The sequence below is a fragment of the Benincasa hispida genome, chromosome 4 (assembly GCF_027475165.1).
Source record: "Benincasa hispida cultivar pf3 chromosome 4, pf3_genome.v1.1, whole genome shotgun sequence".
NCBI classification, from domain to species: domain Eukaryota; kingdom Viridiplantae; phylum Streptophyta; class Magnoliopsida; order Cucurbitales; family Cucurbitaceae; genus Benincasa; species Benincasa hispida.
Genome location: NC_143481.1, coordinates 68,685,592 through 68,702,532, shown reverse-complemented (window position 1 = coordinate 68,702,532; position 16,941 = coordinate 68,685,592). Strand labels below are relative to the sequence as shown.

The 16,941-nt window shown below is 34.6% G+C and overlaps 3 protein-coding genes across 4 annotated transcripts; 1 reads left to right on the top strand and 2 right to left on the bottom strand.

The window, feature by feature from the left end:
* The first annotated feature begins 4,269 nt into the window (after positions 1-4,269).
* EMB2217 (Pentatricopeptide repeat (PPR) superfamily protein) lies at positions 4,270-7,293 on the top strand. Its single transcript, XM_039028715.2, has one exon. It carries the CDS (start codon positions 4,697-4,699, stop codon positions 7,166-7,168), a length of 2,472 nt encoding a protein of 823 aa, XP_038884643.2. The 5' UTR covers positions 4,270-4,696; the 3' UTR covers positions 7,169-7,293.
* Positions 7,294-7,566: 273 nt separating this feature from the next.
* LOC120075379 (uncharacterized) lies at positions 7,567-9,146 on the bottom strand. Its single transcript, XM_039028716.2, has 2 exons — positions 8,543-9,146; positions 7,567-8,463 (listed from the first exon to the last, which is right to left on the bottom strand). The coding sequence occupies exons 1-2, from the start codon at positions 8,836-8,838 to the stop codon at positions 7,977-7,979; spliced, it is 783 nt and encodes a 260-aa protein (XP_038884644.1). The 5' UTR covers positions 8,839-9,146; the 3' UTR covers positions 7,567-7,976.
* A 1,349-nt stretch (positions 9,147-10,495) lies between these two features.
* LOC120074979 (5'-3' exonuclease family protein) lies at positions 10,496-15,757 on the bottom strand. 2 transcript variants are annotated; one of them, XM_090312694.1, is made up of 6 exons: positions 15,309-15,757; positions 12,418-12,585; positions 11,983-12,217; positions 11,573-11,795; positions 11,316-11,473; positions 10,496-10,617 (listed from the first exon to the last, which is right to left on the bottom strand). In XM_090312694.1, exons 1-5 carry the CDS (start codon positions 15,687-15,689, stop codon positions 11,344-11,346), a joined length of 1,137 nt encoding a protein of 378 aa, XP_090168820.1. In that variant the 5' UTR covers positions 15,690-15,757; the 3' UTR covers positions 10,496-10,617; positions 11,316-11,343. The 2 variants fall into 2 exon arrangements, with proteins under 2 accessions (XP_090168820.1, XP_038884032.1); XM_039028104.2 differs by lacking the exon at positions 10,496-10,617 and having other exon boundaries at positions 11,207-11,473.
* Positions 15,758-16,941: the final 1,184 nt, after the last annotated feature.

Genomic DNA, 16,941 nt, shown 5'->3' with positions numbered 1-16,941 from the left:
TCAATGGGACTTAAGAAATAAGAAGTAATCTCAGGAGTAAAACGGCCTTTTGACCCAGCCGTAATTATGAACAACCTATGAAGGGTTAACTTACTAATCATGGTTATATCGAGTGAACACAATATATCTATAGTGAGGGAAGTGCAACTACGTGCTTTAGTGGAGTGATTCGGTAGTTAACGAATAGGGGTTAATTCGGTGTAAAGAGTTTAGCCAATTAATCTCAGATCGTTGGAGCCCATAATTTGTAGGTCCACTAGGTCCCTCTACTAGCTCACAAACTAATTAGTCTTAGAGTAGCGTGATAAGTTGATTTGAAATATTCAAATTAGAATTAAGGAATTAATAATTATATGTGATACAATTACACATTTAATTTTGAAATTAAATGAAATTGGAGAATTGATTAATATTTAAATATGATTTAAATAGTAAATTCATGAATAGGGTTTCAAGAAGGTGGAATTGGTATTAAATTAATTTGATATTTGATATTAAATTAATAGAATTAATTAAATTATTTAATTAGTTGTTAATTTTGAATTTTATTAGAAAAATTAATTTTGAATTAATTTTTGTAAAATTAATGAAATTTCATTTTTGTTTTTTGAATTAAAAACCGAAAATCTTTTTTAAATTTGAAAAGAGTTTTCAAAATTTAAAAAAAAAATGAAAAACCAAGCACCTTACTCATATTTTCACTTCAATTCCAGCTCAATAATGAAGGTAGAGCAAGAATTCATGCAGAAGGTTTGTTGCTTGAATGTCAGTTCTAAGTGGAAATCAGGCATGCAAAAGCTTGCATTTTGCTGAGAATTTGTGTTTGAAGAAGTGTTCTTCACACCTATAAAACCAGTAACCTCCTCTCCAATTTCCTACGATCCAAGCTTGTTTTGAGTCTCACAACTCAATCTAAGGCTCCAGACAAATAGTAAGAAAGATCTTGTGGTGGTTCACAACCAAAGAAAAAAGAGATTGCAGTTGAAAATTGTGATTCAAGATGTACTTTAAAGGTTAGTGTTGAAACTCTATTTTTAGTTTACGAGTATGTTGAATTTGAAGCCAAAATTAATGAATTAGAATGTTTAATGATCCTGTTTTGCTTCGTTATTTGCTTCCTTAATCCAACAATGTTTCAATTTTTAAATGGTCTATTTTAGTTCTTAAAAAGATAATGATTTGTTTTTATCTTTAATTTTTCAAAAAATTATTTGTCCAAAGAAACATTTTAAAGATAGCTATTTTGGTCCTTAGTTAGTATATTATCCTTAGTATATTTGTCTTACCACCGAATATTTTCTTTATTCGATATTCATCTTCAAACATATGTGGTTTGGATTCATGTTTAGTTAGTATGTCAATTTACATGTTTGAAGCTGCATCATCAATTTGTTAATGGAAAAATAAAAGCTAGGATTAAAATAGTTAATTTTAGAATTTAAAGATTCAAATAGATATTTTGATATTTGTAATACAGAGAAAAAATCTAAAAATATATTACATCTTTAAAATATTTGCAAATATGGATGAGTTGACTAGTCAATTTTTGATTTTTTTTTTTAAATTTTCAATTTCGTCCTCCATTGTCTTATGTTGTTACTTTCTTTCATTTCCTTCTTTTTCCCTTTCTTTTTCTTCCTTTATTTTGTTTTTATTTTCTTTCATTTCTTTCTTTCTTTCTTTTTCTTTTCTTTTCTTTTTTTTTTGCTTCTTCCCTATATTTTTCTTTTTTTTAGTTTTTCTTTCATTTGTTCGGTTTTTGCTTCCTTTTTTTCTATTTAAGTTTCTTTCCTTTTGGACTTGAAAGTACTCAATTAATAAGCGACTTAACACCAACAAGTCAATCATCAAGTTTGATTAGTATAACAAATAATAAATATAAATAGCAAATGAAAGTCTATCAGTGATAGCCACTAATATTTTCTATCATTGATAGTTTAATTTTTGATTATATTTTCATAGTTAATAGCGACTTATAAAAATCTATCATTGTGTAACACACCTAGACTAGGATTCAAAATCCGGATTTGACCCCTAATGGCCCCAGTATTCCCTACGTCCCCTGCGACCTAGCTATGTCAACCTCCCTTCCTCCCTTGCCTTGAATGCTTTTTTTTTTTTTTAACTTTGAAGTTCTTATGATTGAGCCATCGAAAAGGAAGGTGCACCTTGTTGGTATAGGTAGTAACTTTCAATTCTTTTAAGCCTTTCTTAGCCATACTTTCATGTCCTCAGGATCCCTCTCATTCGGATGTGATATCAGTTCATTCATGTACCCCTCCTGAACTCGGGTCGTTACACATTGATAGCCAACTTAGTGAATTTAATTAATAAAGTTGAATCTCGAACTAAAATGTAAGTTGAATGCCTAGAAGTTATCACTAATAGCATGTTTATCAGTGATAGAAGCTATCATCGAAAAGAAAATGGACTTATAAATGTTTGGGAAGGACAAGAAAAAGGGGCAAAAAGGTGTTTAGTGACTATGATTGATAGAAGCTACTACTGATAGCATGTTACCAGTGATAGAAGCTAATACTAATAGCATGTTATCGATGATAGAAGCTACCTGATAGCACGCTATCAGTGATAGAAGCTACCATTGATAGCATGTTATCGATGATAAAGAACTATCATTGATAGCATGATATCAGTGAGATCATTGATAGCATCTTATTAGTGATGTTATCAGTGGAAGAAGCTATCATTGATAACCACAATTTGAGTGATGTTAGTGATATCGGTGATAAGACTTAGGTGATATCTATATATCGAGTTTATTTCAAAGGTGATAACCAGTTATAGAAGTCTATCATTGATAGCCTTAAGTGTTAATATTTCAAGGTTGATTCTAACTTATGAAAGTCTATCAGTGATAACGACTGATAGCTGCTATCAGTGATAGCCATGATAAAAAATTATTAATGATAACTACTATGGTAATCAAAGTTATTGGTCTTATTTCAAAGGTGATCACTATTTATAAATCTATCATTGATAGCCACTGATAGCCTTAAGTAGTAATATTTTAACGTTGATTTCAATTGATGAAAGTGAATCAATGATAGCTATTAATAATTGATAGAAAATTAAAAGCTAATATTTCAAGATTATATTAATTTTTCTCAAATTGAAAGCTATCGCTAATAGCAACTATCATCAATAACAATTGATAGAAGCTATCGACGATAGCAATTGATAGAAGCTATCAGTGATAGCAGCTGATAGCAGCTATCAGTGGTTATCACTGATAGCTGTTATCGGTGATAGCTTTTAATTTGAGAAAACCGGGAAGAAGTGAACAAAATGGTGGCTAGGTATGGGTTTTTTAGTATTTTACCATTTTTGGATCTATATATGCAATTATTTTATCCTTGTACTACATATTCTATTATTTTGGGCTTGAATTCTATTTATGTAACTAGCGCTAGATATTTTCAAAGTTTAGAAATTTTTTTTTAAAAAAATAAAACTTCAAAACAAAGTTTATGAATCAAAATAAAATTTAGGATACATATCAATTTATATTTTAACTTGGGAAATTATTTCAAATGGTAAAATGTTGAAAATATTTATAAGATATAGCAAAATTTTAGAACTATCAATGATAGATGCTGATGACATTGATAGAAGTTTATCAGTGTCTATCATTGATAGTTCTAAAATTTTGCTATATTTTGTAAATATTTTGATTTATTTTTCTATATTTAAAAAGAACCTTTTTTAATTTTGAGATTATATTAATTAAAATTTTGAACTAATAATTGTATCCATTTAAATTTATCAATTTATAACATCTTCTAGATTTTGTTTGATCAACATGGTGTAAAATTGCTAAAATGAGCTTAGCTCAATAACAATTGCCAATTGACATGATCTTCCATCTTAGAGTTGAAGATTCAATCTCCCATTTTTAGAATTGTTGTATTAAAAAAACAAAACTTATAATTTGAGACAATCAAACTCTTAAATTTTCATAAATTAATTAATTTAGATCATTTATACAATTACATTAATTCTCAAGGACATGTCAACTTTTTCAAATGTCCGTTTTACAAAATGAATTGCAAGAGTAAATGCATTGACAATTCTTTTTAATAGTCTTTTTTTTAAAAAAAAAAAAGTCTAAAAATCTATATTCATTTACTCACGAAAGTTTAGAGACTTAATTGATACAATGTTTCACACTAAATTTTTTTAAACGAAACATGATAGAAATATAAATTGATATCATTTAAATGGCTTCAAAATTTAGAGTTCTCTAAAATATAAAGTAAATTTTGATAATTTAAAAATAATAATAATAATAAAAAAATATTAGAACAAAACCCAAAAACGCAATGGGCATATTTAAAGAGGGGAACGATATATTTAAGCCAAAAACTCAACAAGTATACTGGATTCCCAGCCGATTGAGTGTAGACCTTCAGCGCCAGCTTACCGATGATTCTCCATTTCTTCCACTGTGACTAAGAATCAGAAAGCTTTTCCCAATCGGGTTTGGGCAGTTTTTCTAATCCACCCACATAAAATCTCAAACTCTGCCGCCCACCACCTGTTTGTAAAAATGTCTGCAACCAAACCGGCAGTTCTTCGCAACAAGCAAATGGGTACGTGAACAAATTTCTCTCCCATTTTTCCTTCTTTTATTCAATTTGACAATCTAGTGAAGGGAAAGACTGGACCCAGTTTCAGTATGCGTCCTTTTCGTGCTGTACAACTACTTTTCGGGTCCTCAAATTCCCTCCACAAGCGTCGATTTCTTCTGTCGGCTTCCTTTCTCTTCGAGACAAGATGGTTCAATTCAACGATTTCATGTCGCGAAACGGATTTTGTTTTGAAACACAGAAACTCTGAGTTTCTTGAAAACCCATGTGTTTTCAATAATCGTAGTTTTACAAGATCCTATTGTTCTGGAAAGGAGAGTGGGAATGGGTGTAGTGAGTGGACTGAGGATATAGAGTATCTAGATGAGTCGGGGAGTGTGATTTTCTCTGGTAAAGGCGTTCGATCGGTTGAACCAGGTGTTGATGATCATGTAATGGTGGGCGGACTCAAAAAGCCCTTTCTGAATGCATCGGCTGTTGCAAAGATAGTTGAGGTTGTAAGGAGGTGGAGATGGGGTCCAGAGTTGGAATCCCAGCTCGAAAAGCTTCAATTTGTTCCAAATATGACACACATCACTCAGGCATTGAAGATTATTGGTGATGTTGAAGCTTCTTTGACCTTGTTTCGTTGGGCGAAGAGGCAGTCCTGGTATTCCCTAAATGATGAGTGCTATGGGTTGTTGTTTGATGGGTTGAATCAGAGAAGAGATTTTGATGCAATTCAATTGTTGTTTGATGAGGTTGTTCGTGATTTGAGTAGTGATGGGACTGTCTCATTCAGTGCATATAATCGTGTGATTCAGTACTTGGCTAAAGCTGAGAAATTGGAAGTGTCTTTCTGTTGTTTTAAGAAGATTCATGATTCTGGTTTCAAGGTTGATACCCAAACATACAATTCTCTTATAACGTTGTTCTTAAACAAGGGTCTGCCTTACAAGGCATTCGAGATATACGAGAGCATGGCAGGAGCAGGGTGTTCTTTAGATGCATCTACATTTGAGCTGATGATACCAAGTTTGGCAAAATCGGGTCGTCTTGATGCAGCAATGAAGCTCTTTCAAGAGATGAAAGAGAGGAATTATCGTCCCCCCCTAAATGTTTATACATCCCTTGTGGATTCTATGGGGAAAGCTGGAAGACTCGACACGTCGATGAAGATTTACATGGAAATGCAGCTGCTTGAACTCAGACCGTCTGCTTCAGTGTTTGCTTCCTTAATTGAGTCACATGTGAAGGCTGGGAAATTGGATACTGCTCTCAAGCTTTGGGATGAGATGAAAAGGGCAGGCTTTAGGCCTAACTTTGGTTTGTACTCGATGGTCGTTGAGTCACATGCCAAATCAGGGAAACTTGATGTTGCAATGTCTATCTTCACCGAAATGGAGAAAGCTGGATTTCTTCCTATCCCATCTACTTATTGCTGTCTCTTGGAAATGCACGCAGCGTCGGGGCATGTAGATGCTGCCATGAAACTCTACAACTCCATGACTAATGCAGGTTTGAGGCTTGGGTTAAGTACGTACACTGCTTTATTGACACTGCTGGCTAATAAGAAGCTTATCGATATTGCTGCGAAAGTTTTACTTGAAATGAAGGCCATAGGATTCTCTGTTGATGTGAGCGCTAGCGACGTCTTGATGGTGTATATCAAGGAAGGTTCTATCGATTCTGCTTTGAGGTGGCTTCAGTTCATGGGTTCATCTGGAATAAGAACTAATAGCTTTATTCTCAGGCAATTGTTTGAGTCATGCATGAAGAAAGGGATGTATGAGTCAGCTATGCCTCTCTTAGAAACTTATGTAAACTCTGCTGCAAAAGTTGATCTTATACTCTACACATCCATCTTGGCCCATCTTGTAAGGTGTCAAGAAGAGCAAAAGGAGAGATATTTGATGTCCATACTCAGTGCTACAAGACATAAAGCACACTCTTTTTTGTGTGGACTATTCACTGGAACAGAACAAAGGAAACAACCAGTTTTATCTTTTGTGAGGGAGTTTTTTCAGGGAATTGACTATGAGCTGGAAGAAAGCAGTGCAAGATACTTTGTCAATGTCCTCCTCAATTATCTCATTCTCATGGGACAAATAAATCGAGCTCGATGCATCTGGAAAGTTGCTTACGAGAATAAGCTCTTTCCAAAGGCCATCGTCTTCGATCAACACATTGCCTGGTCCCTTGATGTTCGGAACTTGTCAGTTGGAGCAGCGCTTATAGCGGTCATGCATACTCTCCATCGGTTCAGGAAGCGAATGTTGTATTATGGAATAGTTCCGAGGCGCATAAAATTGGTTACGGGACCTACTTTGAAGCTTGTGATTGCTCAAATGTTAAGCTCTGTTGAATCCCCATTTGAGGTCAGTAAGGTGGTTCTGAGAGCAACAGGAGACTCTGTGATGGAGTGGTTTAAAAAACCAATCGTCCAACAATTCCTTCTGAATGAGATTCCATCAAGATCAGATATCCTCATGCACAAGTTGAATACTCTGTTTCCCAGTTCAGCACCTGAAATTAGATCTCTTTCACCTCCCAAACCCCTCATTTCCAGGAATTCAGCATAATTGTAAACCGCATTGTAAGAATAGATTCAGAGATGATTTGTTTTCCAGACATGTAAAATAATTTTGAACCATAAGTTATTTTGGATTTTCGTATGGATGAAATCTAACTTTATGTTTACGTAAAAGAATACTTGCTCCCACTTTGATGACCATGTTTAGCGCGATCTTCATTTTTCTCCACACTACCACAATATTCCATCGCAAAAATGTGTGAAAAAATGAAAATTATAATAGACATGACCATGAATATAGAAGAGACGTCTGCGATAACTGCACTGCATTTTGACCAAAAAAAATGTTAGTTTTCATTTAGGTACAAAAATGTCTTTTATCTAGTCCTCTTTTTTCTTTTGAAATATTATCTCGTCCTCATTACTTTTAGCTCCTGATACATAGAATTGCAATGAAAAGAACTATACAATTTCAATAATATCATCTGTATACATGATTATCTTCAAATAACACATCAAAATAAACCAGAACCTGTCACCACTCACTTCACTTATCTATATATAAAGAAGACTGACAGTTATTCACTACAATGTTTTCATTTTCTTCACAAGATTGTGGACAGAACAAACACAGGACAATAAGACAATTCTGGACACTGACAATTGTATTTCCATTGTGTTTCCCACCTCCTTCCCACCATGGCTGCCAAATCCTTGTGTCTGTTCATAAGATTGTCTACAATGTTTTCCTTTTATTATACTCTATTACTTGCTATCAATATGATAATTGTGAGAATACAAAACAAAAGGGCTTGGTAGAGAAATCTATATTGAAAAGGCAGAATGGTAAAAATATACTATGAACATGTAAGAAATCCATCTTGTGTAATCAAATACCCTTCTCCACCTACACTTCTCCTCACTGCTTGATAAAGCTCAACCCAAGAAGAACAATGCAAATCCTCTGTTCCCCACAAGAACGTCGGATTAGGGCTTGCAGGACAAGCAGAAACCAAATCCAACACCGATGCAGCTGGCTTCAGTTGCCGAGGGAAATTAAACGCTAAATTATCAACTTTATGTTCATAAATTTTCCCATTTCGATCCACCTTATACCGTGAAGTCCCCTGAAACTCACCTCTAGCCTCCCATGGAACCCTAGGAATGCCCTTCAAGTTCCAACGAATCAGTATAACGTTTTCAGAAGGCTGCCAAATCCTGTAAACCTCAATTCCAATCTCACGGAACAAAATTTTTCCATGAAATCTCAACGCCCAGAATATCAATTTGTACCTCTCAATCCCAGTGAATGTGTTGAGAGGATCAGTGAAAGTAATATCGTCCCTGGAAAACCCTAACAAAGTAAGACGACGGAAAGAAGAGAAAAACCGAAATCAGAAAACAGAAATAGCGAGAAAAGTACCTGTAAATGTCGTAATTGAGGTCTCTGGCGAAAATTAACGGAAGGTCATCGCGAAGAGTTCTAACAGCGAGGCCGAGATTGACATAGAAGTCGTCTCTTGGCTTATCGGAGCGGGAATCGGGAGAACCAGGAGGAGAGGCGAGTTGAGAGCCCTGAAGCTGAGGGGAATGAACGCTGGTAAGAGAGAGAGTAGGAGAAGAAGGAGAAGGAGAAGAGGGTCTGAAGAGAAGAGGATTATCTTTGGATTTGGAGTGAAGGGAGAGAGAAGGGAAGAGACGAGGAAGAAGAAGCGCCATGGGAGGGAGTTTGTAAGAAGAAGAAGAAAGGTTCAGTTGTTTTGGTAATCCATGGAGGGATTGGATTGGAATCACACACACAGACAACGAAACAAACCAAACCAAACCAAACCAAAGAAAGAGAAAGGGATTATTTTTTAGCGTTGTGTGGCTTTAAGCCTGCCCATCTCACGCTCATCAAATACTTTAGTCTTTACATATACAAATAGCACACAAATTTATCATTTTTTTCTTTTTTTAAATATTACTCCTATTTTTTGCTTTTTTTTTTTTTTTTTCCCAACCTTTCCCTTCTACTCAGAAACATCATGTCCATTCTCCCTTTACCTTAAGTTTTGTTTTTTGTTCTCTCAACATTGCAATTTTTTCTAATTTCAATATGAAATTTTTCCCTATTTCTTAATACAGTTCCTTAAGAATATTGTATATGTTGCACAACTAAATGAATAGTAGTCTTAGAACTCACAATTAAGTATATAGTAAGGTTGTTTTTAAATAAAAAAAAATGAGTAAACTTATTTATAAATATAGCAAAGTATTATTATCTACTAATAATAAACTACGATAGACATCTATCAATGTAGTAATAGACTGCGATAGATATCTATCAGTATTGATGATAGACCATGATAGATCGTGATAAACATCTATTAATGTCAGTGATAGATAGTGACATTTTTTTTATACTTCAAAATATTTTCAGCAATTTTACTATTTAAAATATTAAACTCTATATAATAATATTTTAAAAAAAATTAAAAATATAGTCAAATCTATTAATAATAGACTATAGCAATATAATCTATTGCTGATAGATTATGAGAGATGAATCTAAATTTTACTATGTTGTATTGTGTTATATTTGCAACTACTTAATTTTATATCTTATTGTCTCTATATATTGTGTGCTCATAAATTTATAATTCTTGGGAGTTCACAATCTTATTCCTTGTGCGAAAGAAAGAAAAGGAAGGAAAAAAAAAAAAAAAAAACTTTGAAGTTCGGTAGATTATATGAATTCTAGTGGTGAGTACAATTTCATTTTGAGTACATTTTTCTCGTATTTTTTATTCTACTTGGGTTGTTAATTATTAACGTGCATCATTTTAATTGGTTTCAATTGGATAGATAATAGATTTCCTCTATTTTAATTGGTTCAAACTCGATTTTAGTCAACTCTGTGATCAATTAGGTTTAATTCAATTGGTTTAATTGCTTTTACCAACTGGTCCATTCTATTTTAAAAACACATTTACGGCCTATTTTTCCTCGACTAATTTTGTAGTTAAGTTTATTTTTTAAAAGAAAAATAACAAAAGCCCAACTAAAATATTCAAATTCAGTTCAAAGGAGAAAAATACACTCAGGACACCCAAATTCAATATAAAGCTTTTATCAAAGAGAGATTCAGTTACAGAGACACATTGTAAAATAAATAAATAAAGAAATTCTAATCTATTTTCGAATTCGAAACAGTGTGAAATTGATTGAATGGAAAAGGCCCAAAAAGTGTGGATAAAGATGAAATGGTTTTAATAACTAACAGCTTTTGCTTTTTGGGTCTGTCCGTCTTCAATAGGATATTCCCCAAGAATCTGTATACATTTCAGCTCTTCCTGCTACTTTTCCACTATTATTATTTATTTATTCAAATCAAAACAAGCAGTAGACATCTCAATTATTCTCCCACGTTCGATTCTCTCACCTTTTCTGAGTGATTACAATGCATGGCTATAAGTCAAACGGGAGATCGAAGGCGCAATAGAATACAACAACCTCCTGGGCTCAAAAGAAACTTCTCTTTTAGATGTACTAAATATAAAAGTACTACATAAAGAAGAGAAAGCATAGTTGAAGTAGAAATACGAGGAAAAAAAACTCTTGAATATAATAAATTTTACATTTAGGCTTAGTAAGCTTCACAAAAGATACGTGCCTAAGATGCACCTTATTTAGGGGAGACATCAAACCTACATCTTGAGCCAAGGTGTTCCAAGGCACACTCTGGGAGGGCTTTTTAAAATACAGGATGAAACCCACAAAACTTGATTTTTTAAATATGAAATTCAAGCAGTTGATTACCTTGGCTAATGTAAATTTTGTAGGTTTTGATGAATTTGTATCAATATTGATCATTTGGATGGTCAATTTTAATAAGTTAAAATCGTTTTATAATTTTCTGCAGTTTCTTCTTCTGCTGAATAAACCAGAAACCACTCAGTGAAACAATTTATACTGTCTTTATTTTAAGAACTTTGTCTAAACTCAGCTGGAACTGGAAGGAGATAAAGTAGTGGCAAAGTACAAATGAGGCGTGTACTACTAGAGCCCAAATATTGCATATAGATAAGTTTCATTTCACAACATATGAGGAGAAAAGGAATAATATATTTTTTTATTTCAGCAACTAATAGTATGGAAGTACGTATATTTCCAAGCATAAAATCATAATTTAACAAAGGCTAAGCTAATTTTACCTGTATATGTATTCAACCATAGGGTGATTTAGACCCGTTTTGATGGTTGAGCGAGTGAGTTTCTCTCAGTGTTTTCTACAAACTTAGATAAAATAGCCAAATCGTTTTGTCTGTCTCTTTCAACCAACCACTCATCTTGAAATTGAACATCAACATCTCTGTATAAAAAATTCGACCGAAACCCATAAAAACCTAGTCAAGAAATCAGCCACAATTCAAGGACACGCATGAGGAGAAAATGAAGGGAAAGGAATTACCTCCTCAAGGCCAAAACTTTATAGTTTGTTCGTAAGTATTCGGCATACTTTGTAAGTGCAACTTGTGCATAAGGTTTGCCCACAGTTCTGATTGCAGCAGCACTGAGAAGATTCTCCAAAGAACCATGTTTTTTCAAGAGCTTCAATGCTGTTTTTCGACCAAATCCAGGAGCAACATGCTGGATTCCTGGAACGCCATCTACCTCGTCACCCATAATGCATCCTAGGCAATAAATCACAATATCATACTTCATGTATTATTATTATTTTTCAAAATTCTTCGTCAACGATTCATGCATTTATTTTTAAGGGCTTCTCGTTCTTTGTCATTAAAAAAAATGATACAAATGTGTCTGAACTTCTCTTTTTAAATGGTTTCTACATTCTATGCTTGCAGACAGAGTACTTACTAAGACTCAAGTCAGAGCACGGATCACAGTGGTACTGAGCTAGGTAGTGCCTTAAGGTGTAAAAGGACCATCTGTTGAGCTCCGGCAAAGGCATCACAAGTTGGACATCTTCTGAAATCAACTGCTTGAAATCTTTATCAGGAGAGGCTATTACCACCCGAACCCCTCTTTGCAAAACTTGTTCCACAAGTGTAGCAACAACATCATCTGCTTCTTGACCATCAACCTTTACAACCTGCAAGATGTAGTTTCTTAGCATGAAAAAGACGAGTCTTAATGTGTCCCTTCAAAAGTTAATACTAAGACAACAACAATTTTGGTCCTGAAAAATAGAGAGGTCAGCTTGTTGCAAATTACAGTAGCTAGTAACACCACAATCAATAAGTTCAACCAAATATTTTGCAAATTATTTAGATTTAAACAAAGATCACTTACTGGAACATTACAGTTTCTGAGAGCATCTCTTATCACTTGATATGACCTTCTAGAATTTCCCTTTGTAAATCTTTGTGAAGATGGTTGTCTCGTGAATTTGATCCGATGTGCTTTATATGAGGGTAACAACAGCCTGCGATGCTCACTACCTCCTTCCCCATCAAAAACCTGTGGAGCCAGAACTAATTTGAAGAGTTAGTGAAAGAATGCATGTTACTGATTCTGATTGTTAAATATGTATATTATTGAATAAATCAAGATACTTCAGAGTACATAATCAACCGAGATGAATAAATAGACACCAATAAACCAATAAAGGAAAATAAATAAATGGAAAATACCAAAAAGGAAATAATAATGGAAAATAATAATTAGCCATAAACCTAAGTTTTCTTTAACATCCTCCCTCAAATTCAAGGTGGTAGAATTCTCAAACTCAAGGTGGTAGAATGACAAACAACTTGAGTTTGTGAAGAAAACTTCCAAAGCAAATCAGCAGATTTGGGATAGAATCAGAAACCTACAAAGAACGAACACATAAAGTAGGTTGGAAACAGAAACCCATGAAGAATAAAAACAAAAAACTTATGGGCTAGGAACATAGATCCTCATACCGAGATCTATAACAAAACCTACGACAATTTCTCTGCTGAAAACAAAGATTCTCATATAAAGATCTAAAAACAAAACCCACGAATGATTGATTTGAAAACGGAACAAAGACCTTTATGCAAAAGGAGGTGCCATAATCACAGACAAACCAAATTGAACCAACATAAACCACACGAAACTGAGTGAACCAAAACTAATTAAACTGAACAGAACCAAGCTGAATTAACTTAACCAAACTTGGCTGATTAAACCGAATTTAAATTGAAATTGGCTTGTCTAAACTGCACTGAACCGGGATGAAAAACTGAACCAAACCAAGAGGACTGAACCAAAGCGATCTGACTGAACCAACCAAACCAAATAAGCTGAACCGAACCCGGTCTAAATGACATGAACCAGTCTATCTGAACCAAACTGAACCAAAGTTGACTAAACCAACTGGACCAAACCAATTTCATTTGAACCACCAACAAACTGAACTAAGTGGGCTTAACTGCACCAGACTAAAACTGAAGTAAACTGGGCTCAGAGAACCGAACCAAAATTGAACCACCAAATCTGAGTTGATTGGACCTCCATGAATTAACACAACCGGATAAGTGCAAAACACTGAACCATGCCATGAAACCCTTCACCTTTCTTTAGGGTTCTCTTATCTGTTTTGGTGAATGAAACAAACCCACAACTTGCAGATACTAGCGGCGAAAGTTGAGCAGGGACCGGCAGAGTTGATGTCTGAAAACCAGTGGGTTTGGTTGGTGAAGAGTGTTCGAGTCGAGCAGCGACTTCGACGAAAGAGGGCACAGACGACAAAGACCTCAGCGGAGAAGCGACGGAAACAACTTTGGCGTGCAATGTGAGGTGTGTCGAGGTGTGTCGATGGATATGGATAGTACAAACGCGATCTGCACAAGCGACAATGACGAGGTGAACTGAGCGTCGTGGGTTGGTGTGGAGGCACGAGACGAACAAGGAAACCCGGATCTAGGTAAGGGCTCGACGACCGACGACTACGTGGAAGGAGTGAGCAACGACGGATCTAAGCGGTTCGCAGCTGGGCTGCGCTGGGCGATCTGGTATACAAAGGCATGACAAAAAATCTACGACAGAGGAAAACAAACAGAAAACCCTTTGGTAACGGGCGATGGGTATACCTTTGTCGATGTCGATCGACAGAGGCAAAGAATTAATAGGACTTAGGTGACTAGGGTTTAATGAGACCAAAACCTAATAAACCTAATGCTCTAATACCATGTTAAATTTGTATATTATTGAATAAATCAGGATACTTCAGAGTACATAATCAACCTTCTACAAGGTGAACAAATAGACACCAATAAACCAATAAAAAAAAATACATAAATGAAAAATATCAAAAAGGAAATAGTAATGGAAAATAATAATTAGTCATAAACCCTAATTTTCCAACACCGATAACATTTTCTTTATTAAGAGAAATTCATTAAAGAAAAAACAAGTGTCACTCGAAGGCAAATATCTACCTGTCTGACAATGCAAATAAGAAAATAACAATACTTTGTACAAGGCTATACTTTAGTTACAATTTTTCTTTGATACGCAAAGAAAAATTGGAAAGCAATCTTATTGCAGCCTTACATTGTGTAGATCCAGCCCCCCAAAGAACAGCTTTTAAGTCATTGAGAAAATCAACTAATAAATTCTGGACAGAAGTACGAGACCTATGTCATGGAATGTCCTTAAACATGTCTCCTTGACAACAGTAGAATCATGCATACTCAAACGAAGTAGCCCATGTCAAAAAATAGATATGCTCATGATTTCTTCATCAAGAGATTATACAGAGGTTTGTCACTTATGAAAGCATTTGGGCTCAGCTGAACTGCCGTTTCTCTAAACGATTATTGATTGAATCCAAGATTGTTCGTGGGGTGGGAGCTCAAAGGCAGAGCTAAAACACTTAAGAAAGCTCATATGTAGCATCTTTATGGTTCATTTGGCTATATAAGGACAATAGAATTTTTAATGATAATTAGAAGAGTTTTGATGGTTTTTGGCTAAACCCTTTTAAACCAGTTGCTAAGAAAACTCTAGGATAACAAACCTAGCTATTATGGCTTGAACCCATGCCGAGAAAAACTAATATATTCAAACATTGGAATCGGAATCTCCGAGAATGTATGAAATTAGGCCTCAACTCAGTAGCGTGTGTATATAAATATATGAAGTGTACAAAATCAAACATACTATGCGCTCGCCATTATTGATAATAAACGCAATACAGGGACGAGGGAACTTACAGCAATAACAGGATCACTGTGGCTAACTTCCTCGAAGAAGATGGAAAGCCAGCGACCAAAATTATGCAAACTAGGTCTGTTACCTTGGTAGCATAAAGGATTCACATCCAGGAAAAAAACCCTTCCATTTCTTGGATTATCAGCTTCAATTCTTGGCTGAAACTTCCCGCAATCTGTTTGATTAAAAGCCGCAGAAGTATAACGAGAAGACGCTGCAAAGACAGTTAGCTTCAGCGGCTTCGTTCTCCATGTATTGGCTTTGAGTTTCGATGTTACTGCGGCCTCGGCTTTCAGAGTTCTTGAGGGTAAGGAAGTACGCGATGAAGAGTTCAAAAATGGCGGAAGATTAAGAACGCCTATGTTGGCGCTCGCTTCAGCCATTTTAGTACGGGTCCTATAAGGAAAAATGATGCGGGAAAACGAAAATTCTGAAGGAAAGTAGACAGATAAAATTATGGATTATTATAATTTTCTTTTATATATATTACAATTTTAGTCCTCCAACATTTTATGCTAGATGGCGAATTTTTTTTTAAATAATGTTTTTTTAATAAATAATGACAAAAATAGGGTGGGGGGAAATATTTTCAAAAATAGGTATTTTTGAAAAGTATTGACAGATTTAGGGTAGTGAAATCGTGTATTCGGTACACGATTTCCATGTGGCAGACCACGTCAGCTGACTGGTTGACTGTTTAATCCATGTGGCAGACTCAATCTCGCTCTCGCTCACAATCTCGTTCTCTCAATCTCGATCTCGCTCTTTCTTACAATCTCGCTCTCTCTTACAATCTTGCTCTCAATCTCGCTCTCTCTTACAATCTCTCTCTCTCTCACAATCTCGCTCTCTCTTACAATCTCGTCTCTCCTACAATCTCACTCAGAATCTCGTTATCTCTTACAATCTCGCTCTTTCAACATCTCACTCTCTCAATCTTTGAACTTTGAACCTTGAACCATATAATGTTCTAAGCTCAATTATGCATGTTCTGATAAAATTCTGATGTTGAAACTAATTTTTATACTTTAAACAAAAGAACTATTAATACAAACAAAAAAATAATACAAACATAAACATAAACTCATTATGCAAACCTTCTAAAACTCAAAAGAACTATTAATTGTAAAACTCATAAGTGAACTCGTGTACCGGGTACACGAGTTCGCTTGACCGGTCAATCAGTCAGCTGACGTGGATTAAATGGACTTGTATACTCGGTACACGAGTCTGCCACATGGAAATCGTGTACCGGGTACACGATCTCACTACCCTAAATCTGTCAATACTTTTCCAAAACACCTATTTTTGAAAATATTTCCCCCCAACCTTATTTTTGTCATTATTTATTAAAAAAAATTATTTAAAAAAAATCCTAGATGGCAAGTTTAATGTTTGAAATTTCAATTATTTCTGTCGATGAAGAATTAAAATGTCAATGTTTTTAGAAATAACGAAATTGTAATTTATAAAATAGTTTAATGGATTTTTTGAAAAAAAATTTAAAAATAAATTTTAATAAGTAAATAAACCTTTTATGATTTTCAAACTAGTTAATGTCACACCCCTCTCAAGCTTACCTTTTTTTTCTTGAAAAAGGCGTGAAGACAGCAAATACTACCCTTTTGTGATACT